The 26,076-nt window shown below is 32.1% G+C and overlaps 2 protein-coding genes across 2 annotated transcripts; one reads left to right on the top strand and one right to left on the bottom strand.

The window, feature by feature from the left end:
* The first annotated feature begins 2,760 nt into the window (after positions 1-2,760).
* On the top strand, positions 2,761-6,820 carry LOC124921085 (malonyl CoA-acyl carrier protein transacylase). Its single transcript, XM_047461694.1, has 10 exons — positions 2,761-3,138; positions 3,606-3,691; positions 3,785-3,851; positions 4,918-5,060; positions 5,154-5,202; positions 5,301-5,438; positions 5,535-5,615; positions 6,138-6,314; positions 6,389-6,475; positions 6,566-6,820. Exons 1-10 carry the CDS (start codon positions 2,896-2,898, stop codon positions 6,626-6,628), a joined length of 1,134 nt encoding a protein of 377 aa, XP_047317650.1. The 5' UTR covers positions 2,761-2,895; the 3' UTR covers positions 6,629-6,820.
* Positions 6,821-10,641: 3,821 nt separating this feature from the next.
* On the bottom strand, positions 10,642-11,399 carry LOC124929476 (LOB domain-containing protein 12-like). Its single transcript, XM_047469850.1, has 2 exons — positions 11,244-11,399; positions 10,642-11,154 (listed from the first exon to the last, which is right to left on the bottom strand). The coding sequence occupies exons 1-2, from the start codon at positions 11,397-11,399 to the stop codon at positions 10,642-10,644; spliced, it is 669 nt and encodes a 222-aa protein (XP_047325806.1).
* Positions 11,400-26,076: the final 14,677 nt, after the last annotated feature.

Raw genomic sequence — 26,076 nt, 5'->3', positions numbered from 1 at the left:
AAAAATAAGTGTCCCATGCGGTAAGGACAGTCTCAGGGGCAAGACAAACATTTTACAAGTCAAAAGTGTCATTTTTACAAGGTTTATCAAGCGTGAGTCAATTTTTGAATCTGAACCATTAAGAGGGTTATTTCGTCAAATTTCCCATTTGGGCCTTGTTCGTATTGGGTTTTTGAAAAAATCTAGAGAGGGAAAAAAATAATGATTGGTGATGATTTTGAGGAAGTGATGATTATTTTTGGTAAAAAGACTTAAAGGGTATTGATATATATATATATATGTGAATAAAATAAAAAGCAATAATTTAAAATAAAGGGTATTTTAGTATTTTAGTTAATGAAATGAGTGATGTAATTATTGAGAAGTGATTAATTGAAAAATTGATTTTAGAAGAATTTTTTTAAAAACCAAAAGAGAACAAGGGAAATTTGACGAAATAACTTTCATAATAGCCTTATTACCAAAATAACATAGGTAGGATAATTTTTGCAAATGTAACCTTTTGCCATGGGTAAAAGACCCTTTTACCCCTTAAATAAAAAATTGGTTATTTCCTAATTCTTTTCTTTCCCTCTCCTAATTTCACTTTCTCCCCCGACCCTTTGATATTCTATTTCTCTCATTTTAGTTTCTCCCCCGAACCTTTGGTATTCTCTTTCTCTCATTACAGTTTCTCCCCTCGACGATCCAAGTGAAGCAACGAAACGAAGGGAGCCGATCGATCAACTCCCCGAGTCAACGCAAGAACGCCTTCATCGTTTTAGGTGAGTTATGCCCGTTTTTCCGTCGTTTTCTTTCCATTCATGCTGAAATGCAAGAATAATTTAGGGTTTTAGCGTTTGGTTTAGGGTTTTAAGGGGTGGCTGAATAATTTAGGGTTTATTATGCATCCGTCGCAGGCGTCGCAGACGAATATGCATCTGTCGTCTGCGACAAATGCATATTTGCCTGCGACAAATGCATATTTGCCTGCGACAAATGCATTTTGGCCTTCGACAAATGCATTTTTGTCTGCGACAGATGCATATTTGCCTACGATAGATGCATTATTTGTCTGCGACGCTTGCGATATGTATCTCTCAATCTCCCTTTTATGTTTTGCTTACTGGTCTATACATGTGTTATTTTGATGTCTATAATCCATTAATGAGCATCATTTCACTAGCCTGTACGTTTGAATGCTTTTAGGACATACAGAATGGGCGTTGAGGATGGAAAGAGCCCGAATTAAATGGGTAATAATAACAATGGGTGGGGGAAGTGAATGCACAAAGAGATGATCAAAGAGAACCTTCAGAGGATTTTTTGAACGACGAGGAGACTGATAATGGGCAAAATGATTGGCGTGATGAAGGGGTGAGTTTGATTTAAATGCTAGGTAAAAGTGGAACAATTCTAATTTTGAATCCAAAGAATGAGATTTTGATTGATTGGTATTTTTGTGAATTAGAAGGGTTTTATTTTCATCACTGAGAGGTGGTGTTTGTTGTTACAGTTTTTTTTTTTTGTCATAACCATTTCTATTAAAATCAGATTACTAGAAATGATGTTCTTGATATGTGTTGGGGAAATTAAGTTTCATTTAATTCAATTAGACATGTAATGATATTGATAATTAATAATTTACTGTCCAATCTAATAATCATTAATTAAAATATTTATATTATTAATGTTTTTTACATAAATTAGTGTTATTTGAAAACAATCAATTGGAGCTGGGTACTAAGATTTAATCATTCTCATCATTATTTAAATCATCACCATGTATCATTTATTGTAAGATACTTAATTTGAATGTTCTAAATAATTGTAAAAATGTATTTATTTTGTAAATCATTTTCAATATTAAATACATGTTTAACATAGAAGAAAAACATTAGCCTCATATCAGCAAAAATGTCACGGGACATTCTTATAACCAGTTCCATCTTTGGCCTCTATTTGATTCTTTATAGTACTGAAGTCCATATGTCTGTCAATAATCTATACATACTTTCCAACATTAAAATCAATAGAAATGTAAACCAGAAAAGAAAAAAAAGTACCTTACCTCATAATAGTCATCCAACCCAAGACCTTCAACATCAACAGACTGCATAAAGGGTCATGCCCACTTGTGCTGAGTTATCTGATAAGTAAATCACAATGTCAGAAAGCAAACTAACGTTGTTTGTACAAACGACCAAGTAACCAAAGGGTCGCAGACGGAAAATGTATCTGTCGCAGGCGAAAATGCATCTGTCGCAGACGACATATGCATATTCGCCTGCTGCGACAGATGCATAATAAAACCTAAATCAAACGCTAAAACACTAAATCATTCTTTTTTTCCAGCATTCATGCAAGAAAAACGATAGAAAACGGGCATAACTCACTTGAGATGATGAAGGCGTTCCGGCGTTACCTCGAGGAGTTGATCGATCAACTTCTTTCGTTTCTCGCTTAGATCGTCAAGGGGAGAAACTGAAATGAGAGAAAGGGAATACCAATGGGTCGGCCAGAGAAACTAAAATGAGAAGAGGGAGAGAAAAGAAACGGGAAATAACCCTATTTTTTATTTGAGGGATAAAATGGTCTTTTACCCATGACAAAAAGCTACATTTGTAAAAATTATTTTACCTATGTTATTTTTGGTAATAAGGCTATTATGAAGGTTATTTCGTCAAAATTTTCGAGAACAAGGCCTTAAATCTAAAAAAAAATAAAAAAAATATATGTTTTTCAAGATACAATCTTTTTAAGACAGTCTCTTGCCTTGTTTACTCTGTATCTTAGAAAGCTTTGTAAACTCCGTTCAGCTCGAAGAACCCAACAAAGAAGCTCTTGTCCCTCTCTATCTTGATCATCGACACTCTATCTCTTTTCTCTCCCCCCATATCAAGTTCTCATTCTACAATGGCTTCGCTTGCTCTTTCTTCAATCTCTCTGCAGAAGGTTAGTACCGGCGCGTCCCACTCCTTTCGGAATTCGAGCTCTCTCTGTTTCCCCGGCTCCAATCATGGAATTCGACGATTCGGCACCAAGAATTGGGAGAAATGTAGGGTTGTCATGAACGTCTCGGTTGGATCTCGCACTGCTGTTGATGACGCGGTTTTCTCCGATTACAAGGCGACATCAGCGTTTCTCTTCCCGGGCCAGGTATACACAGTCTTTTTTCATGACCTTCTTACTGTCCTGAAGTGGTTGTGATGTCCTGTAATGAGTTTAACTGGCCCATGTTTGTGAATTTATGAGAGACCTGCTTTTTGTGGGAGAGTTTAAGAATGTTCTAACTTGACTACTAATACTTTGGGGTAGTGAAAATCTAGCTGAAAATTTCCTCTAATTAAGCAGTTGAATTTACACGTTCTTCTGGAGAATTGCTGCAACTTATTGTGCAAGAAGTGAAGTGATTTCATTTGAGTTACTGCACTAATAATTAAGAGCAGTCAAGTTCCAGTAGTAATTTGTTTTTGTGAAACAGGAAGGTATCTGTTTACATGTTAATTTGCGTTGTTTAAGCCTAAAGAATTTACAAAAACTCTAAACTGCATGAAGGTTAATAAGTCATATGCAAGGGTCATAAATAGTGAAGATTTCATTGACAATTTTATGATGGGTGCTAGGGTGCTCAAGCTGTTGGAATGGGTCGGGAAGCTCAAAATGTACCTGCTGCAGCAGAGTTATACAAGAAAGCTAATGATATCCTAGGGTAGCTCCATCATTTTTTTCTTGGTGATTAAAACAATTTTGGTTTTGAAAGTTTGCTAAAGTAGACGATTTGCTGCTCTGTTGTTGAATGAAGGTTTGACCTTTTGGATGCGTGCCTTAATGGACCTAAAGAAAAGTTGGATTCAACTGTATTAAGCCAGGTATCTAAATTACTCATCTTAGATTTCATTTTCTTTTTTTTTCTTTCTACTCACTCCTTTTCAGTTTCTTGATATAATCCACTTGTTAAGTGCACACTATGTCAATGTATTGGATATGCAACTTTAGATTTACCCTATTAGTCTATTAGTGAGGTCGATAAAATGGCTTTTGGGGACCCAATTGTTTTTTTACTAAAGACTGAAGTTTTTAATAAATGAAAAGCCAATGACACTTACAAAATAAAGGGGAAAATGAAGAAGAAAATGATTTTTTGTTGTTGTTGTTGTATTATAGCCAATTTAACTATAAAAAGTCAAAACAAATATGGTTGCAATATTGAAAATAAAAGCTGCACAATCTCTCGCCTTTCTTGTTCTTAATCTCTACTAAAATGATTAGGGTATTGCACATATGTTTCTTCCATTAACATTAACATGGTTTGTCTAAGTTGAATATCTTAGAGGTTGTTTGATAATAAGCCTATTTGGAAACTGGTATTTTGTAGCAATCTCCGTCACAATCATGTTGAAAAATATTCAAAGTTAAAATTGAAAGTGATTTTTTTTTTGTCTTGTTTGGCATGAGAATTTTTTATAGGTTATGATCCAAATTAAATTTCTTATCATATTCCAGATTATAATGTGTTTTTTGGTTCCATTTAGTATAATTTTTTTTGGATGATTTCACATATTATTGTGTAAATTTTGGCTTCATATAAAGATTATTTTCTAGATCCTGATCGAGACCATACTGATCATTGTGATCTTTTCCAAACATAGGAAATGTAGATTTTTCCGGATCATAAAATTTGATAACAAAATAGGTCAATCGATTATTTTGTTTAGTGAAGTATTGGAGTATTTTGATGAGTGGATGTGGTTTTGTGAAAAATGATCAAAATATCCCTCTAGATCGAGCGCTCTTGCGCCGAAGATGAACATTCCTATGGATGATCAAGGCTTTTACAAAGATGTTTTCTGTTTTCCATTTTTAAAAGATTCTCTTTTTTTAGACCATTTTAAAAAGATTGTACATTCTTACACTAGCAATTCATTCATTTTACAGCCAGCTATTTACGTCACCAGCCTAGCCGCTGTAGAGCTGCTCAGAGTTCGCGATGGTGGTCAACAAATAATTGATTCTGTTGATGTCACTTGTGGGTTAAGCTTAGGAGAGTATACCGCCCTAGCATTTGCCGGAGCTTTCAGGTAAATACCAATTTCCTTGTAGAATGATAACCGAAGAAACGTTTCTCTGTTAATTCCTTAAAAACATGTTCCTGTTTTCTATTTCTGTATTAGCTTTGAGGATGGGCTAAAGCTAGTCAAGCTACGAGGTGAAGCAATGCAGGTAAAACATATTCTTCTAGCCAAGTCCTGACCTTTGACATGATTTTGTAAATTCTCCAAATAATTCATTGTTTCAATTCCTTCTTGCTCTTCTCTTAGGAAGCTTCTGATGCTGCAAAAAGTGCCATGGTCAGTATCATAGGATTGGATTCAGATAAGGTCCAGCAGCTTTGTGATGCAGCAAACGAAGATGTTGATGAAGCTAATAAAGTCCAGATTGCAAATTTCCTTTGCCCAGTGAGGATTCTTTTCCTCCATTCTCATATAACCTTATAGTTAAGGCCTTTGTTGATCTGAATTAATTCTGAAGAATTATTCCGTTTCTCTATATAGGGTAATTATGCTGTTTCTGGAGGAGTTAAAGGAGTGGAAGCAGTAGAAGCAAAGGCAAAATCGTTCAAGGCCCGAATGACGGTTAGTTCTTTTATCAAATTTTATTGCCTTGATCTGTTTGTGTTGCTGTTGACTTTGAAGTAGAAATAACCTTTTGTTCAAAAGCGTTTGTTAAGTCCATTTATTTCGTTAAGAAGCGGCATCACATTTGATTTATTTCCTTAAAAAAAATTACAACTTTTGGAACCATTATGCTAAGTTTGGTTAAATCTGAATTGGAACTGGGTCTAATTCCTTCTTTGTTAAAGTACTTAACAAAAAGGAATTAGAATTAAAATTAAAATGTGTATTAATTTACTTCGATGCAATTTCAATGCCAGTATATTCCCACATAATTGAAGGGCTGCTATTTAAACTATTTGTTCATTAGCTTAAAACAGGAGGTAAGATTCTTAAAGGCAGTTAAAATAGAAGAAAAATCAAATAAATCACTTGAGAACTATAATTCAATGGTTTCTCCTAACATAAAAATTGATTTTTAATTCAAGTTCCACCTTCAATCATCCAAATATAGGCTTACTGATAGATATTGATATTTTTCAGGTGCGTCTAGCTGTAGCTGGGGCTTTCCACACAAGTTTTATGCAACCAGCTGTGTCAAGATTGGAAGTGGCATTGTCAGCGACAGAAATAAGAATCCCCAGAATACCCGTTATATCGAATGTGGATGCCCAACCACATTCGGATCCAGAGACAATTAAGAAGATATTGGCTCGTCAGGTGAGCAATTTCTTTGGGAATAATCATTCAACTCAACTTTTTATAATATATGTAACACAATCTAAAAAATGCAGGTCACATCCCCTGTCCTTTGGGAGAAAACTGTTAAGACACTCTTTGACAGAGGCCTCAAGAAGAGCTATGAATTAGGACCTGGAAAGGTATTTTGTTTAAATTCCCCCTCCACCACTGTCTTATTTTTTCTTGCTTTTGGTTTGAAGCTAAAGTGAACCTTATTGAAACATATACAGGTCATATCTGGGATTCTCAAGAGAATAGACAAGAAATCGGAAATTGAGAACATTAGCGCATGAAACTATGCCTCCTAGCATCCTAACACAAGAACAGATCCGTTTTGTTTTGTTTTATTTATTGTATTTTATTTTGGTGCTCAAGTTGTTTGTTAATGAGAGGTGAAATCAGTCGACAATAATGTATGTACTCTTCTTACTTTGAGTGTTCTAACTCTTTGAGTTATGAACATTGAAAAATATCCATTTTCCCCATTCCCAACCAAGAACATAAGATTATTATCTGTTTTATTTTGTTGAAATGCTATTTTATTTATATATTTTTTTAAAAAAATTAACTTTTATTAAAAAGAACGCAATATGCGTTCAAACGTTACAAAAAGGAACTAAAAACAAAACAATAAATAAGAAAACTGCATAAGAATATTAAATGTCAATAAGATAAAAAATTTGTATCTCGTACAAGCTCCTCTTTTTCAGATTGAGGCGAACGCATATCACATAAATCTTTTGAGACGCTTGTATCCATAATTTTTCTCTTCGAAAATTCTTTAATTTCTTTCTTTCCATATTGTCCATCACATGACGAGAGAGATTGGTTTCTAGTCATCTGCAATTTTGTCGTTAGAACACAATTCAATCCATTTGACCAAGAAATCAGCAACTTTTGATAGTGTATCCCATTGAAATTGAAGAAGGTTCTGCAGAAGAGCCCACATGCTCTTGATAAGGTCACAATGTAGAAGAATGTGATCAATGAATTCTTCACTCTTCAAACAAATATTGCATCAGCTAGCGAGATGAAATCCTTTCTTTTTCGGTTTGTTTGATGTCAAGACTCTTCCATTAATAGTTTCCCAACCAAAAAATGAGATTTTTGATGAAAATTTTAATTTCCACATCTCTTTTCAAAGAAATCGGGATCGAGTATTTTAGAGAGATGCATGATAAATGTAGCTAGTTTTAAAATCAGGAGAGTCAAACAGAGAAACTTGTCGTTAGTCTCTAGGCCAATCGAAACGTTAAAATACTATTTTTATTTATTATTAAATCATATATTACGGGATCAGGATTATAGGATCATATATACCACTTATTCAAAAGAACTCCCTTTACGTGATGATCTTTCTCAATGCCACATTAAGTTTGGAAGATTTATTACTTAACGTGACACATTCGATAAAATGCATCCTCATTTAGGAGAAAATATAATTTTTCATTTGCTTTAAAATGTGACTAAATTAATTATATATCTTATTATTACAAGAATAAGGATACTTATAAAGTAATCTTAATTTCTTTCCGTCTATAGATGTCCACAGATTTCATTGTCACAGAAAGTCTTGATTTAGAAAAATGGTAATCTTGGGTTTTGGGTTTCAATCCTTTCAAAGATGGACTTTGCAGCCGGTGGTTGGCCTTCAATTGACAATTTATCAACAAGACTAAATTCAATATATATATTTTTAAGAATTAAATACAAATTAAAAGAAAATTTGACTATTTCAATATCATTCTTCTCTTTTCTCTTTTAATAATAAAAAACTCAAGTAGAAAATTAACATCTTTTCTGCCTTTCTACATAAATTTTCTAACTTGAATGTTGTCTCATTTATCTTTTCAACATTTAGATTTGAGTTGTTGTATTTTATTCGGCACAATATTTTATTTAGTTAAACCAGGTTTGTCGTCTCGAATTTTTGTAATATATATATATATATATATATATATATATATATATATATATATATATATATATATATATATATATATATATATATATATATATATATATATATATATATATATATATAATGATGCTTAATTTTTAAATTGTTCGGATGGTAGGGTCGAGAGTTGCAATTAATTTGGATATATATGTGAGGGTAAATGAATATTTGGGTCAGATTGTGGTTTGACCTGCCCATAAACTTAAAACGGTTCAAAATAAAATTAAAAATGCTATAGTTATGTTTCGAACTTGCAACATAACAAAATAAGTACAATTTTTAACCAACTAGGCTAATAAGACTTTATATTTTATATTCAATACCAAATTTGATGAGCCCATTACATTTCTAACAATATAAATTCAACTTTTTAACTAACTAATATATATATATATATATATATATATATATATATATATATATATATATATATATATATATATATATATATATATATAATGATGCTTAATTTTTAAAGTGTTCGGATTGCTGACTCGAGAGTTATAGTTAATTTGTATATGTGAGAATAAATAAATATTTGAGTCGGATTGTGGAGTAACCTGCCCATAAACTTAAAACAGTTATGTATATTTGAAATTGTAACCTACCAAAACAAGTACAAACCTTTAACCAAATTTGATTGAGATTTGTCGATGAATAATAGGCCGATAACAATTGAAAGTGGTTAAAAAAATATAAATCAAATATTTGATTGACCAAAGTGTGAGGTCACAATACTAAATATTCAAAAATATAAATCAAATATTTGACAGACAAAGTAAAAGTGTAAGGTCATGAGACGAGATGTTCATTGAAAAAAAATATGTAATGAGATAGGTGAGAAGATGGATTGTTTTACCGAAGTGAATTAAATATGAAATGAGAGTGTTTTATTTTTATTTTAATATATTATTCATAATTTATTAAGAATTTTAAACATTGAATACATTTTATTATAATTTTTTTATTAAATTTTTTTATTTATATTTTTATCCGTGTGCATCACACGAGAATTTTCATAGTTTGAATAATACTATTAATTTTTGGTGGGTTCGTATACTACATATATCATCAAATTGTGTTTGTGATCATTTATCGAGTCCGAGTCCGTCTCCTTCTTTGCAGCAAAAGAGATGATATTATCGGATCTGAAGTTATTTTTTATTTTTTTAATAAAGAGTTTTTGGAATTCATGTTTCAACTAAAGACCCTTTTACCACTATCCTATAATAATTTATACAACTTCTCGCTATTTTGACCATATTTGTATAAGCACAATTATCATTTGACAGAATTTTTTTCGGCGTTGTTTACCCACTTTTGGACAAAAACAAATTTCACCGCCGCTCAGAATTTTGAGTAGAGATTCTTTCGATACCGCTTCATTGATTAGATTGGCTTTCTCTCATTCTTCACTCATTATTATGGAACTCACATTAGTTCATCTGTAGAGTCATTTGAAAATTGCATAAACTATGTATTTATATATTGCATCTTTAGAATTTTAATATTTACAAATTTGTATTATTTCATAATATATATATATATATATATATATATATATATATTAAAATGCATAAACCATGAAATTAGCATAGTCTCCAAAACTTTATATTAAAGTTTGGAGGCTACGAGATTCTCAATTGTTTGGTTGAATGAGGCCTTTATCATGAAAGTGACTCTTGGCCATTACTCACCAATAAGGATTCCTATTGGCTATGGTAAATCAGTGTATCAATATATTAATATGAGATCTTATTTCGGTTCACTTTTAGATAGATTTCCCGTCTCCTTTGATAAAACTAATTTCGGAGTAAACAGAATGGAAAATAAAAAAAAATACAACTAGGATGGAGTCTCACTGAATAAAACCTAACATTATTTTATTTAAAAGTTGAAGAATCTGTCAACTACCATTGATCTCTTGTTCATTTCATGTTGTTTTTCAATAGAGAGTTTGGGATTCCATTGAAACGTGCCCACAAAAGTCCCCAAATATTTGAAACAATTGCACAATATATAGAGCATAATATATATATATATGAGAAACAGTCTCATTCAATCTAATTAGTCAACACAACCTCACTTTTTGAATTTGATATGCATGTGTCAATAAGTTTGGCTGTATATATTCCAACCCATTATATATTATAAATAAAATTAATCATCAATATTAAACAACATTGTCAACTATTTATAACAATAACAATAAAGAAAAAAGATAGGATAGGATAGGATTTGAAGTCAACCATTGCATGTGAGATTAAGTAAGAGTGAAGCAGTATCAGCTAGGGTTGAGAAGTTAATGAATCAAAGTTGGAGACTTCATCTATCCATCTTCAAACCCTATATCCACAGAGATTCTCTTTTCATCGAACCCTGAATCCCATTATTATTATTATTATTATTACTAATATTATTGCTGCTAGAGGAATTAGTAAATCCTCCTGCTATGTAATTATAATGGGAAAGCTGTTGCTGCTGCTGCTGCTGATGGTGATAGCTTTCACTGCTAGTAAGAGTACTGTTGCTACTTCCTAATAGAACTTCAGATGACGACGAAGATGATGCCGTTTGATACTGATCAATTTCACTTATAGGAAAGTCCATGCTCATCATCATCTGACCGCCGCCGCCGCCGCCGCCACCGCCGAGAACAGGATGACCTGCGGTGTTTTGGTGCATCTGGATGCATAATATCTCGGCCTGAGCAACTGCAAGCTGCATTTGTAACTGAGAGACTTGATTCTGCAAGTAAGATATTGCCCCTACACATCCATAAACTGGATCTCTCATTCGAGCATTTGCTTCGAATACCAAACTGCTCACTGCATCTGCCCTTTGATCATATCGAATCTCCTACGCCCATGCAATACAAAAATAATAAAAAAATAAATAAAACCCGTGATTCATGATTCGATTCTCACTTAAAATGTCTTAATACGAACCTGTAACATCTTGTTTATGTTGCTGGCTCCGAATACTTTATGAACAATGGCGAACTTATGAGGATCATCAGAAGGGAAGTAAGGAGCAAAGCTGCAGTCTTTAGCGCATCTTCTTCTTAAAAGCTTGCATGAAGCACATGGTGAACCGCCTGCCATCTCTAAACCCTAATTACAAATTAATTCTAGAGAGAGCTAGTTTGATAATAATGGATGAATGATTATGATGGGATTATGGTAACCCTCTATTTATTTATATAATGGAATGGGAATGGGATCCAAAATAAAATATTTGTTTTCCAAAAATGTCTCCCACTTCATTGAGTTCATATTACATTTTACGGTTTTACCCTTCTAAATTTCTAATGTTTAATTGGGGGACCGACAATGATAAATATTAACCTTTGTCTTTTTTAACTAATTATTAATTAATTATAATAACTTTGAATCGTGGGTTAGATAGAATCAATGGTCAGAGTTGACCACCGTCTTGGCGCGTCATAGGCTGGCTGGGTTTCTTTAACGACGTTAAGTTTCTCGTTATTATTTAAAGCAAATTATAAATATGGCATTAATTTATTTTTATTATACTTACAGTCATGTATTTATTCTATGAGAATCTAATTAATATTTAATTTACCTTTCTATAATTAACGCCCCTAAAAGAGATTTACAAGAGACGTAACAATTATTTATATATATAATATAGTAAGCTTGATGTGAGATAAATTATTTTTGACAAGTTTATAATTTTTGTATGGAGTTATAAATAAATTATAATTAAGTTACATTTTAATGATTTTGGAATTATGTTAAATATATATTTTTTGAAATTTATTTTATATTTATATATAATATTGTGCTAGTTTCTTTGATTTAAAAATATATATATATAATATTAAATTGTAGAATTTTCAATGTGAATTGTACCTTCATGTCTTGATCATGAGTTTGGTGTGTTTTGTGTTAAATATATAATAAAGAAATGATAATCTACACACCATTGCTTTGAATGAGCTTGAGGTTTTTTTAATTTTCTTTATAAAAGAGAAAATTAGGATGTTGTCTTTACGTAGGAATAACGAGTATAAATTGTCTTGGAGTTTGAAAAAAAGAAGTATTATGTGATAAAGATGTATTAAGAATTACGAGATAAAGATAATGTACGTAATATTGGATTGAGAGGGATGCCAAAAAATTATTGTACATCTGTACTCCTTCATGAAAACACTTATTGTATGAATTCATTTTCACAATTAGAATTATGTTAATTATCATGCTTAATTTGATTGCAAGCCTCTTATATATTATGGTACTATTTATCATGAAATTATGTTCATGTGATTTTTATGAATTGTCAACATTTTGAGCCGACCTCAACTAGTTGGGCACATGTCTTAATTAATTTATTAATGTATTTTCCTTCTTTAGTTATCCATTTTTAAATAATATAATAGCCATTTGATTGATTTGTAGGGTAGGACTGACCTAGAGTGAGGTAAGCTAGACAGTTGTTGCAGTAACTTAAGTGTTATTATAACATTTAATCAACTAAATTAGATTATTATTTTGTATAACAGATAAGTGAAATAAAAAATAAAAATTTGTTTTCGTGCAAATAAGACAATCAAATTTGGAGGCCGCCTATACAGAAAAAAAAATGTTAAAAAGTAACATTTACGTTTGTAACATTAATTTCGTTACTATTTTTTTAGCAATATTTACAACATTTACAATTAAAAATGTAATTATACAATAATACATTGCAAATAGCTAGTGTATGCGGTGATTCACATTAATTATTTTTTAAGACCTGATGTATTTAAACTTTCATTATGCAGGAATGATTTTCTTTTTCTTTTTCTTGGACCATTAATTATTTTGATAAGCAATTACAACTTGAGATAACTTTATAATTAGTGATGATATAGATATGATAAAATTGGACAGAACAATTATGATTTCCTACTCTTTTTTTTTTTTTTTACTTTGAATCAATTAATCAGTTGGGATGTAAAGCCTATTATAATATTAAAAATATTTTTAGATACACATACATTTCATTAAAAATAAAATAAAAAATACATATAGGAGTGTAAATTAAAGCTTTCGCATAACATTGCTAGCAAATTGATGTGTAATTTGTCTTGAATTATCAGACGACATTATAAATTGATCACCACTATTCCATTTTATTTGGTATATATATATATATATATATATATATATATATATATATGATTAATTATGGTCTTCAAACTATATTATATAAATTTAATATATGAAGCAGTAGTCAAGTTGTTCTAACAAGTAATAAATAATAAAATTAGAAACCTATCTACTAGCTAGCTATTTAATGATATCTGACATGCAACCAACCAAGCGGTTACTATATAATATATATATACGAGAATTCTACGTAATTAATTAATAATTGATTGCTTGTAAAATAATTAAGCCTTATAGGTCACATGAACTCTAAATATAAAAATTCTTTAATATATATATACACATAATCACATGAATAGTGCGTGTAATGCACCCAATTTATATTAGCCCAGCTAATTTCATTCATATACAGGTTAATTTGATGTTACCCTAATTACATGCATTCACTAAAACATTGTCACAAAACAAAATCAACAAATGAGGAGGCGATGTTTCATTCTGTGTATAATATTTTATGAATAGAATGCGACACTGCCTGTATAGGTAGTTTCGGAATAACCTTCCTGTACCACCCACTCATCCATCGTACATGCACAATTAGGGACGCATTTATTTGTGTTTACATCGTTTCTGTCTCTTTCTATTAATAATTTTATGTAAAAAATTATAATTAAACACATTTTGTATTTAAACTCATTTTTTTTTACATCTCTTCTCTAGAGTAGGTCCGAGTTTTGAGCTACCCAACTCCACGAAAAAGGAAAAAATTGAATTTTTGTTTGTTGACCTAATTTTTAGTAAAATTTGAATCCAAACCAAATAAAAATTATTAATTTTTAACCTGAACATTATCTAAAATATTTTCTTTAAAAAAATAATACATTTTTTATAACTAAATATCATAGTTTTTTTAAGTAGAGTTGGTTGGCTTAGCTTGGTTTGTTGGGCTTATTACAGGTCGATTTTATTCTCTTTAAACACATCTTTTGTTTAAACTCAATTTTTTTTATATCTCACATACGACGAATAATGAAACTTATCTTAGGTTTTGATCTCTCACATACACTCATACACACAAAAATGAAGAATGATGCATATATTGACAAGAAAGTGTGAAACCCTAGCTAGCTAGCGAGCGAGCGAGCTAAGACTGATTCCCAAATCTCTCTCTCTCTCATATTAAATGCTTTTCACGTGCATGATTCCAAGCTTCTCCGAGGACAACAACAGCTAGCTCCCATCTCTTTCCACTCACAGTTGTCACGACGCTAATTAATTAATTATTAATATATATAAATATATTATTTATTTATTGTCAATTCCTTTTTTCTATTATTTACTACGGCATCCATAATACATCAATTGTTTTTGTTAATTAACAATAATATTTGTTTGTTGCTTTCTCATTTAATTAAAATATTCTTGATGGTTCATATATCATCACTTGTACACATATTATTATTTATTGTTGTTTAGATCGATTAATTGACATGTATGCATAGTGAATGAGCTAGACATGACATGCACACAATAAATAAATATTATTGCAAATAATATATATATATATATATATATATATATATATATATATATATATATATATAAGGAAAACAGGAAGAAAACTAGACAGGAATTACGGAGATGATGAGAACCTTGTAAAATATAAATATATAAATATATATATAGGACTAGGAGGAGTAGTTTATAGATGAAGAACGTGGTTGTATGTATAGAAGAGAAGCTTGCTAGCTAGCTAGCTAGTTTATAATATTAATTAATTAATTAAGGTATATATATATTAATTAGGAAAAACAGACATCTTTCTCTGCCTCGGAGAAATTAAAGACATTGTTATGCCCAATGGAGAAAAGCATTGAATGCGTTTGCTGATATGGAAGATTCTTCCATTTATTTATTTATTGAGATTATAATTAATTAATTAATTAAATATAATTAGCAAACAAAAACACTTTCTTGATCTTATCTACTAATTGTATATTCATTAGTTGTAGAATTATATTAAGCATGCAATGCAATGCAATATTATTAATTAGGGCGGACATGCATGTGATCTCGCTTGTAGTTGAAGATGGGCAATTTTAAACTCATAAGGAATTAAATGCAGATTCCCTGATGCATTCTGTTTATTGAAAACTGAAGCCTATATATATATATATATAATTAGGAATCAAATACTGCCAGACTTACAAGAAAAATGTACTGTTTCCAGTTTTTGTTATTTTAGCTGTCTGCATATATACATATGTTAAAAGAAGAAAAAAACTTTGTTATAACCTAAATAAACACAGAATCGAAATGTTAATTAGTTATACCATTTTATTTTATTAATTACTCCAATATTGACATTTAAGATTTAAAAAAATATGATCAATGCAAATGTACAATGATAATGGAGAGAATCAAAACGAAAAAAAGAAAAATTAATGTGTGCGAAAGTCCTGATCCACAAAAACATTGAGATACCCAATTGAATTTTTCGATTTTTAGTTAGATCAAACCTCATTTGATGTCAAGATATATGATAGATTTTTTTGCAGACTTTTTTCAACTTGTTTCTCAACATAGAATCAAATGGAAAACCCGCAAAGTCAACGAAATCCATTTTCTGAATGAAACAAAATTGCTTGTATATATAAGCCCAACAGATTACGAACCCAAAAACAAAAGAGATCGAGTTAGGGATTCAATATCCTCTTACCAAAGGAACACATGGTGGAAATTAATAGAAGGACAAACCATTATTGAAGCTGAAATATATGAACATTCATTGTATGATTCAGCTGGATCTCGGGCCATTAACACTAATATCAACTTGGGTTCCAGAAACTGAAAAAATGGTACCAGAGTGAATGTTATAGTTTACTAGGAATTAATTAAGATTTTTATATAAGTTGTTTGCCAATATATAAAGATATGCATGCTACAAATTATTAAGATTCTATGTAATGTTAGGAATCCATCTATTGAAAGTCAATTGGTTAATTTATATAAAATTTTCATTTTTAAAATCTCCAAATCATTCCAAACTCCCACTATTCATTATTGTAATCTCCAGAAAGATTGTAAATATATAGCTCTCTCATCTTTCTCGATTGATTCCGAATTCCATATCTTTTAAAAACTAAACCGATTATGCTGTGAGAATGAATACTTAAAAATCCATTACCCATTGGTAATATATATGGGTAGTTGTAATCTGGAATGGGGAATATAATTAAAATCTCCTTCTCTTTTAAGGTCAGGAATTTCATATTTTGAAAAATAAATAAATAATATATATTTATATATGTTTTCGAACTCTTATTTCTTAAAGTTAGTTTTGGACAATTGGAATTGAAATTGCCATTAAAATTTTAATTTTAATTCGATGAGAATTGAAATTGAATTATAATTCAATTCTTATGTTTGAAAAAAACTATAGAACTGTAATTTAATCACAATTTCTATGTTTAAAAAAATATATAATAAAATTAATTTTAATATATATTATTTATTTTATTAAAATATTGATTTGACAGAAACAATTAAGATGATTCAAATGTTAATTTTTTTTAAGTTTTAGTTTTATTAAAAAAAATCGGTTTAACATGTTAACTTAATAAATTAAAAAAATGAAATATATCGGTTCCAAATTTTAACTTTCTAAATTCAAAAACAAAATATCGGTTTAACATTTTAATATTTTAACATTCTAAATTCAAAAAAAAAATTATCGATTAAAAATTTTAATCGTGTTTTAAATAATTGAATATTAAGTTATTTTATTTGAAAAAACACAAAAAAAAAATTAAATTACAATTCAGACTTAAAAATAATTAAATTGAGAACTATAAAATTACACTATATTGAATTTCATTGGAATTCTAATTCCAATTTTAATTTTTAATATTAAAAGTCTACCCAACTTAAAAATTAAACCTTCAAATTTTAATTTTAATGTCAATTTCGTGCTTACCAAACAAATCATCATAATTCTATTTACGAAAACCTCTCCGTTTATCCTCATAGAAGGAGGTGTAAAAATTTATATATATATTTTAATCATTAACCCCTCCTTATAAGAGTTTTGGTAACATAGGATCCCAATCACTATTATTATTGTACCCAATTTCGGATTATTCTACACTTATACTCCATAATTTATAATTAATCAAACATTTTCTCTCAACCTTTTTTCTTTATTAAACTTATATTATTTGATATTTCTATTCTCCATAAAATTAATTATTCTATACTTATATTCCATAATTTATATTTTTTTTTGTACATCTATATCTCTTATCAAACATTTTCTCTCAACTTCTTTTCTTTATTAAACCTATATTATTTGAGATTTCTATTCTCAATTTAAATAATTTAAAACTCAAATACCTTAATAAAATTTAGATATATTATGTGTCACAACAACCATGCATCGATCATCTCCAACCGTGATCATTGTCTTATAATGTGGAACATCGTTCATATTATATAAATCTAAAATGTTCGTGTGAATGTTTAAAATTTCTAATTAGTTGCAATCGAGTTTCGGATACTGATCACGAGTTCAGAGAGAGGTTCTAAGATCGGATTTGAACAAATCAAGAATTCAAACTTGATTGTAGAGGAAAAAAAGTTATAAGTAAACAATTGAGAGAGTGACAAAAGTAAAAGTTGAAATTAATAGAGAAGAATTTAAAATTTATTTTTGAATTTATAGTTGCATAAAGTCTCTCATTATCTAATAAATCATTCTCTCTCTTAATTGAGTTAATTTTATCATATAACAATGAAAAAATAATTCCAAAACACACTGATCAGTTAATTAACTCTCCTTAACAAAACTAACTTTTATTTTTATTTTATTTTATATATCTAACAATTCTATTAACAATTTAATTCTTTTATTTCTTCAGTTTAGGAACGGATAGTTTTGTGCCGGCGGGTATTTGTCAGTTATATTGTTTACAACAATTTTGTCATTGAAAAAGGAACAACAAAATAGAAAGATTTTATTATTTATCTACCTAACTATTTAATATTTTAATTATATAATAAAATGTAATAATTTGAAATTATAACATTTTTAATCAGATTAATAATTAAAATTTGTATAATATTATATTTATAATTTTTAATAAGATTAATAATCAAATAAATTATTTTTAAATATTAATTTAATTTTTAATTTTTTAGTAAGATATAAAAATTCCAATTTATATATAAATATATTTATAATACATTTTACTTAGAATTATTATTTAAATATTTATTAAATAATTCAAAATAAAGTATTTTAAGACAATTTGTAAATTTTTATTTATAATATATTATTAAAATATATAATGATTTTTTTATACTATTATATATGAATTTATTCTCTCTTTTTTTGATAATTTTATATAATTTTAGTCTGTGAGTATATATTTTTTTAATTATATATTAAATTGTATCTTTGAAATTAAATTGTAACTGATCTGCTGCAGAAAATTATATACCTACAAACAAAATTATTTAGAAAAAGACATTCGTGGTTAAAGTTAATTTCTTGAATAACTCTAAATACTATAATTTGTAAGAAATATACCAAGAAGGTCACACTAATATAATCAACTATATCATCTTTAAGATATTGTCACTAATTTCAAAGTAAGATGATTATAATATATTTTATTAATTATTAGGTTATTGTATTGTAAATAATTATGTATTAAAGAAGTATTTATAAAAATATTAATAAATGATAACATTTTATATAATGTATAATTTTTTTTTAAATATATAAAAAACTTAATTTAGAATGTATTTAAATAATTAAATAAAATATTAAAAGATAAATATAAATAAAATAATTAAATTTAAAAAATAATCTATATTAATTTTAAAAAATATTTGAAAAGTTAAACTGTAAATTAACCTCCACATTAATTTATTATACTTTAGGAGAGAATGCCAATATATATATGTTATCCACCTTTTTCAATTGATTGACGAAGTCACACCTGCTGCATGATGTCAAGGCCCATTTGTGAGAGGGCCCAATCAAGAGGAGTAGAGGTCCACCAAGTCATGACCCAAATCCAAGAAGGGAGAAGAGTGGAACCAAACAAGACTTAGTCTTATCCACACTCCACCTACTCATCATTAATGCATATAATGCTTCTCCTTAACCACCACCCACCTATCCATCTTTAATGCATTTAATGCTTTCTCCTTAACCACCACCCACCTATCCATCTTTAATGCATTTAATGCTGTACTTGTAATTTACCTATAAATACATGTAGTCACACATTGTAAAGTGATTGTTGAATACAATTCTTATTCTCAAGCTTTGTTTCTCTCTCTAAGTTTTCTTGCATTGAGTTTTCTTGTTTCAAAAAGGCTTACTAAGTTAGAATCTCTTCGATCTAACTTAGTGCCACACGGATCTACTTTTAGCCCGTGACAAGTGATATCAGAGCAAGGTTGTGCTTCCGCACTCAAGTTGCAAGAGATGGATTCGAGTGCCAACGTCACGAAGGTTCCGATCGTCGAACTAGCGGACAAAGTGTCTAGGAGGGGCAAGTCCGTCGAGAGAAGTGCTGCCATGGAAGCTCGGGTGACCCGGCTTGAGGAAGGCATGAGCGAGCACCAAGAAGCTTTCGAAGTTTTTAGCACGGTGGCCGATAGAGTGAAGGTGCTCGATGAGGAAGGTGAAAAGATGGAGAACGAAATCATGGGAATCATCAACAACTCGAAACATAGCATTCGAGACGAAGTGCTTGGGATGGTTCGAGTGAATGTTGATGATATCCGGAATGAGGTATTTGAAGCAATCCGTGGAGAAGTCCAAGGCATGATCGATGCCTTCCAAAGAGAAATAAGGGGGAGGATCGAAGGCTTGGAGGGGCGGATTGGGTGGAATGGAGGAGGGGATCTTCGAGGTGCGGCACCTCATCGAATTGATGTTCCCAAACCAACTTCATTCAAAGGCTCAAGGAGCGCAAGAGAAGTGGACGACTTCCTATGGAATATGGAGAGGTATTTTAAGGCATCCAACATACTTGACGATCGCATCAAGTTGCAAACGGCGCCATTTTTCTTGATAGATATGGCATTGTTGTGGTGGAGGAGACGTGAAGCCGACATTGAACGAGGTACGTTACGAATGGAAACATGGGTGGATTTCAAGACCGAGTTCAAACGTCAGTTCTTCCCCGAAAACGCGGATTTCGAAGCTCGAAAGCGTTTAAGCCAACTTACCCACTCCCAATCCATAAAGGAGTATGTGAGGGAGTTCCAAGAGTTGATGCTAGAGTTGCCCAGCCTCACCGAACAAGAGGCACTATTCACCTTTGTCAATGGCCTAAAGATGTGGGCGCAGTTAGAACTACAAAGGGCGAAAGTGCAGAACGTCTCGGAGGCAATTACGATTGCAGAAAGGCTGATTGAGCTTAAAACGTCTGTGGATAGATCAAAGTTCAATAAGGACAACAAGGAGAAAGGCGGGGGAGACCGCCAACCCAAGAAGTGGCAACCAAACAACAATCCCGGAAGGCAAGACGACGAAACGGGTAAGCCTAGAACTTGTCATATTTGTGGTGCCACCAATCACCTCAAGTTCATGTGTCCTTTCAAAGGGAAGAAAGTTGCGGCAGTTCAAGGAGCCGAATCTTCCGATGATGAAGAAGGGGCTCAACTGGGATCTTTAAGGTTTCTCAATGCTGTTAAGGCTAGCGTTGTTGAGCCAGTTAAAGGAACGAAGAGGGGTTCAATGTTCGTTGAGGCGGTGATCGAGGGAAAGCGTGTGAAAGCCCTTGTCGACACTGGGGCAACCCACAACTTCATGCGTGAAGGAGTGGCTAAGGCGCTTGGCCTCCACATCAGCCAATCAAGGGGGACCATCAAGTCCGTGAACACGAAAGCCAAGCCGGTGACCGGTGAAGCTAAGGAAGTGAAAATCCAAATCGGAGATTGGAGCGGGAAGGTTTCCTTTTCAGTAATCCCCCTTGACGATTACGACGTAGTACTAGGACTACGATGGTTCGATCAGGTACGTGCGTGCATAATTCCCTATTCTGACTCGTTGGTCATCTTGGATCACGAGAGAACTAGTGCCATACCGGTTAGAAGGGAACTAGATGGAGTGGGAATGTTATCGGCTATACAATTTAACCGAGGCCTCCAGCGAGGTGAAGAGACTTTTGCCGCTTTCGCTGTGATGGAAGATGAGGACGATTCTAAGGTGGGAGTAGAAGTGCCCAAAGAAGTCCAAGAAGTGTTGGAGGAGTTCAAAGACACGATGCCTGACGAACTCCCAAGGAAATTACCGCTAAAAAGGGACGTGGACCATAAAATCGAGTTAGTGACAGACGCATTGCCACCATCTCGAACGCCCTATAGAATGGCACCTCCCGAGCTGAAGGAGTTACAGAAACAATTGAAAGAGTTGCTCGATGCAGGAATGATCCAACCATCCAAATCGCCCTATGGTGCTCCAGTGTTATTCCAAAAGAAGCACGATGGGTCATTGAGGATGTGTGTGGATTACCGGGCGTTGAACAAGTTGACCGTTCGAAACAAGTATCCGATCCCGATTGTTGGCGAGTTGTTCGATCAACTTGGAGGAGCCAAGTGGTTTTCAAAGATCGATTTACGGTCCGGATATTGGCAAGTGAGGATTGCAAAAGGGGATGAGACGAAGACCACAATGGTTACGAGGTATGGATCTTACGAATTCCTTGTCATGCCTTTTGGTCTTACGAATGCACCAGCCACATTCTGCACCCTTATGAACAAGGTCTTCCACCCCTACTTAGATAAGTTTGTGGTAGTTTACCTTGACGATATTGTCGTATACTCGTCCACCTTGCATGAACATGTGGAGCATTTGAGATTGGTTCTCCAAGCCTTGCGAGAGAATGAGTTATACGCCAAATGGGAGAAATGCTCGTTTGCCCAAGATCAAGTGATGTTTCTTGGCCATCGAGTGAAGGCAGGGTGCATTATGATGGATGAGGTCAAGGTCAAAGCCATTCAAGAATGGGAAGCGCCTAAAACCGTACCTCAACTTCGTTCATTCCTTGGTTTAGTGAATTACTACCGCAAGTTCATCACGGGATACTCAAAAATAGCTGCTCCCTTGACGGACCTTTTGAAGAAAGACCGATCATGGAGGTGGGATGAAAAGTGTTTGGAAGCATTCGAGGGACTCAAGGACAAAGTCACCAAACAACCGGTGTTAGCACTACCGGACCATACCAAAGAGTACGAGGTACAGACCGATGCATCTGACTTTGCCATTGGAGGTGTGTTGATGCAAGAGGGGCATCCTATTGCATATGAAAGCCGGAAGTTAAACGATACGGAGCGGCGATACACGGTCCATGAGAAAGAGATGACGGCAGTTGTACATTGTTTACGTACATGGAGACACTATTTGCTTGGAAGCAGATTCATGGTACGGACCGACAACGTAGCCACTAGTTACTTCCAAACGCAAAAGAAACTAACTCCCAAGCAAGCCAGGTGGCAAGAATTCCTAGCCGAGTTCGATTACTCATTGGAGTACAAGCCAGGAGTTACCAATCGTGTAGCTGACGCTTTAAGCCGCAAGGCGGAGTTGGCCGCCATTAGTCAACCGGAGACCAATATAAGGGAACGCATACGGGAGGGCCTAGAGAAAGACCCCAATGCGTTGAAACTCATGGAGTTTGCTCAAAACGGCAAGACTCGAAGATTTTGGGTCGACGACGGATTACTCCTAACTAAAGGAAACCGTGTGTTCGTACCCAAGTGGGGAAGTTTGCGTCACGACGTCTTGAAGGAAAGTCATGATTCAAAATGGGCGGGTCACCCAGGAATGCACCGCACCATGGCGTTGATGGAGGAATCGTATTATTGGCCCAAAATGCGGGATGACGTGGAAGCTTATGTACGGACTTGTCTTATTTGCCAACAAGATAAGATCGAACAACGTCAACCAGGCGGTTTGCTCCAACCATTACCAGTACCGGAACATCCATTCGAAAGCATCTCGATGGATTATATCACAACACTACCCAAGTCCGATGGGTACGGGTCAATCATAGTGGTGGTTGATCGCTTTTCTAAGTATGGAACCTTTATTCCGGCACCATCCGACGTCACGGCTGTCGATACAGCCAAGTTGTTCTTGAAACACATTGTGAAGCATTGGGGAGTACCAAAGACGATTGTCAGCGATAGAGATCCTCGCTTCACTAGGAAATTTTGGTCGGAGTTGTTCAAATTGATGGGCACCAACTTGGCATTCTCAACCAGCTTCCACCCACAAACCGATGGACAGACAGAAAGGGTCAATGCCTTGCTAGAATTATATCTGAGACACTATGTAAGCGCCAACCAAAAGGACTGGAACAGACTTCTGGATACGGCACAGTTCTCATATAATTTGCAAAAGAGTGAATCAACTGGGCGCAGTCCGTTCGAACTAGCGACAGGGAGGCAACCAGCGACTCCGCAAAGTTTGGCGACCGGTTATGCAGGTCAAAGCCCATCCGCCTATACATTTGCCAAATCCTTAGGAGAAGAGGTAGATCTTGCTCGAGCGTCCTTAGATAAGGCCTCCAAGAAAATGAAGAAATGGGCGGACCAAAATAGGCGGGCAGTCGAATTTAAGGTGGGGGACAAAGTAATGATGAAGTTACTTCCACAACAATTCAAGTCTCTACGATCTGTGCACAAGGGGCTTGTACGTAGATACGAAGGACCATTCACAATCGAGGCGCGCGTGGGAAAGGTGGCATATCGATTGGAGTTGCCGCCCAAACTAAAGATTCATCCGGTATTCCACGTAAGTAAACTTAAACCATTTCACGAGGATACGGAGAATGTAGACAGGGGACAATCCAATCGAGCAGCAACGGCCGTCACGACATCCTTCGACAAGGATATCACGGAAATTATATCGCATAGAGAAATTAGAAGAAGGGGTGTTCCCCCTTACGTCGAATACTTTGTACGATGGAAAGACCTTCCCGATGCCGAGAGTAGTTGGGAAAAAGAAGACCATTTGTGGCAATTCAAGAAGAAGATCGAAGAATACCGGTCCAAGGTCGAGCCGAGGGCGGCCACGACTTAGGTGGGGGAGTATGTCACGGCCCATTTGTGAGAGGGCCCAATCAAGAGGAGTAGAGGTCCACCAAGTCATGACCCAAATCCAAGAAGGGAGAAGAGTGGAACCAAACAAGACTTAGTCTTATCCACACTCCACCTACTAATCATTAATGCATATAATGCTTCTCCTTAACCACCACCCACCTATCCATCTTTAATGCATTTAATGCTTTCTCCTTAACCACCACCCACCTATCCATCTTTAATGCATTTAATGCTGTACTTGTAATTTACCTATAAATACATGTAGTCACACATTGTAAAGTGATTGTTGAATACAATTCTTATTCTCAAGCTTTGTTTCTCTCTCTAAGTTTTCTTGCATTGAGTTTTCTTGTTTCAAAAAGGCTTACTAAGTTAGAATCTCTTCGATCTAACTTAGTGCCACACGGATCTACTTTTAGCCCGTGACAATGAGCTTGCTTGATCTTGCGGTTTTTTTAGGATTCTATAATGAGTTTTTTTTTTTTTTTAAATTTATTTTAAATCACAACTTTAAATTGAAACAGTATAAGAGAGAATGGTCATGCATAATTGCCTACATAGATTTTCTTTTTTTTAATATAGTTACCATGCAAAGTTGTGTACATAATATATTTTTGTATTGTAGGGAAGAATATCATATTTAATTAAATATTTTGTTCAAATTCTCAAATTTATTTATAACTATAAACTTGACAAAATATATTATATTTATTATGTCAATTAAAAAAATATTAACCCTGTTAATTTTTACTGTGTTTTTACACATAGTTTAGGTGAAAAACCATTATGTTAATTAAGCCTACATAATCTTTCTATCATAACATATTTAACATTTTAATTTATTAATTTTACTATAAATTATATATATATTTTTTTAATACAGATTTATAATTTTATTTTTTTTTATACAGTTAAAATTAATTTTAATTTCAAATAAAATATTTTTAACGAATGATTTTATTTTTAAAATTATAATAAAATTAAACATTTTAATTTATATATAATTATATTTATAATAATTTTAATTAAATTAAATATTTAAATATTTATTAAGTACACTTTAACTTGAAGTACACTTTAACTTGAAGTAAAGATTATAATTTTAAGCTCGTTCTAGTTTTTTATATATATAAAAAATTTAATATTTATTAAATAAAAACTATATAAAAATAATTAATAATAAAATATTTTAAAATAATAATTTCATTATAATTATTTTAAAAAGATTAACAATTTAATATATATATATATATATATATATATATATATATATATATATATATATTAAAATGATTAATCTTATTAAAAGATTATAAAATAAAATTATTGTTTTTAAAATATTTAATGCTAATTTATTATTAATTATTTAATTTAATTGAATATGTATTTAATAAATATTTAAATAGTTATTTTAAATAAAATATATTATAAATATAATTATATAAATTAGAATTTTTAATATTATTAAAATTAAAAAAAAAATTCCTTAAATATAAATGACATGTGAGAGTTTAGGAAAATGGAGTGATATATTTTTAGAGGA

The sequence above is a fragment of the Impatiens glandulifera genome, chromosome 1 (assembly GCF_907164915.1).
Source record: "Impatiens glandulifera chromosome 1, dImpGla2.1, whole genome shotgun sequence".
NCBI classification, from domain to species: Eukaryota; Viridiplantae; Streptophyta; class Magnoliopsida; order Ericales; family Balsaminaceae; genus Impatiens; species Impatiens glandulifera.
The sequence above is the reverse complement of the archived record's forward strand: the minus strand, read 5'-3'. Positions and strand labels throughout refer to the sequence as shown.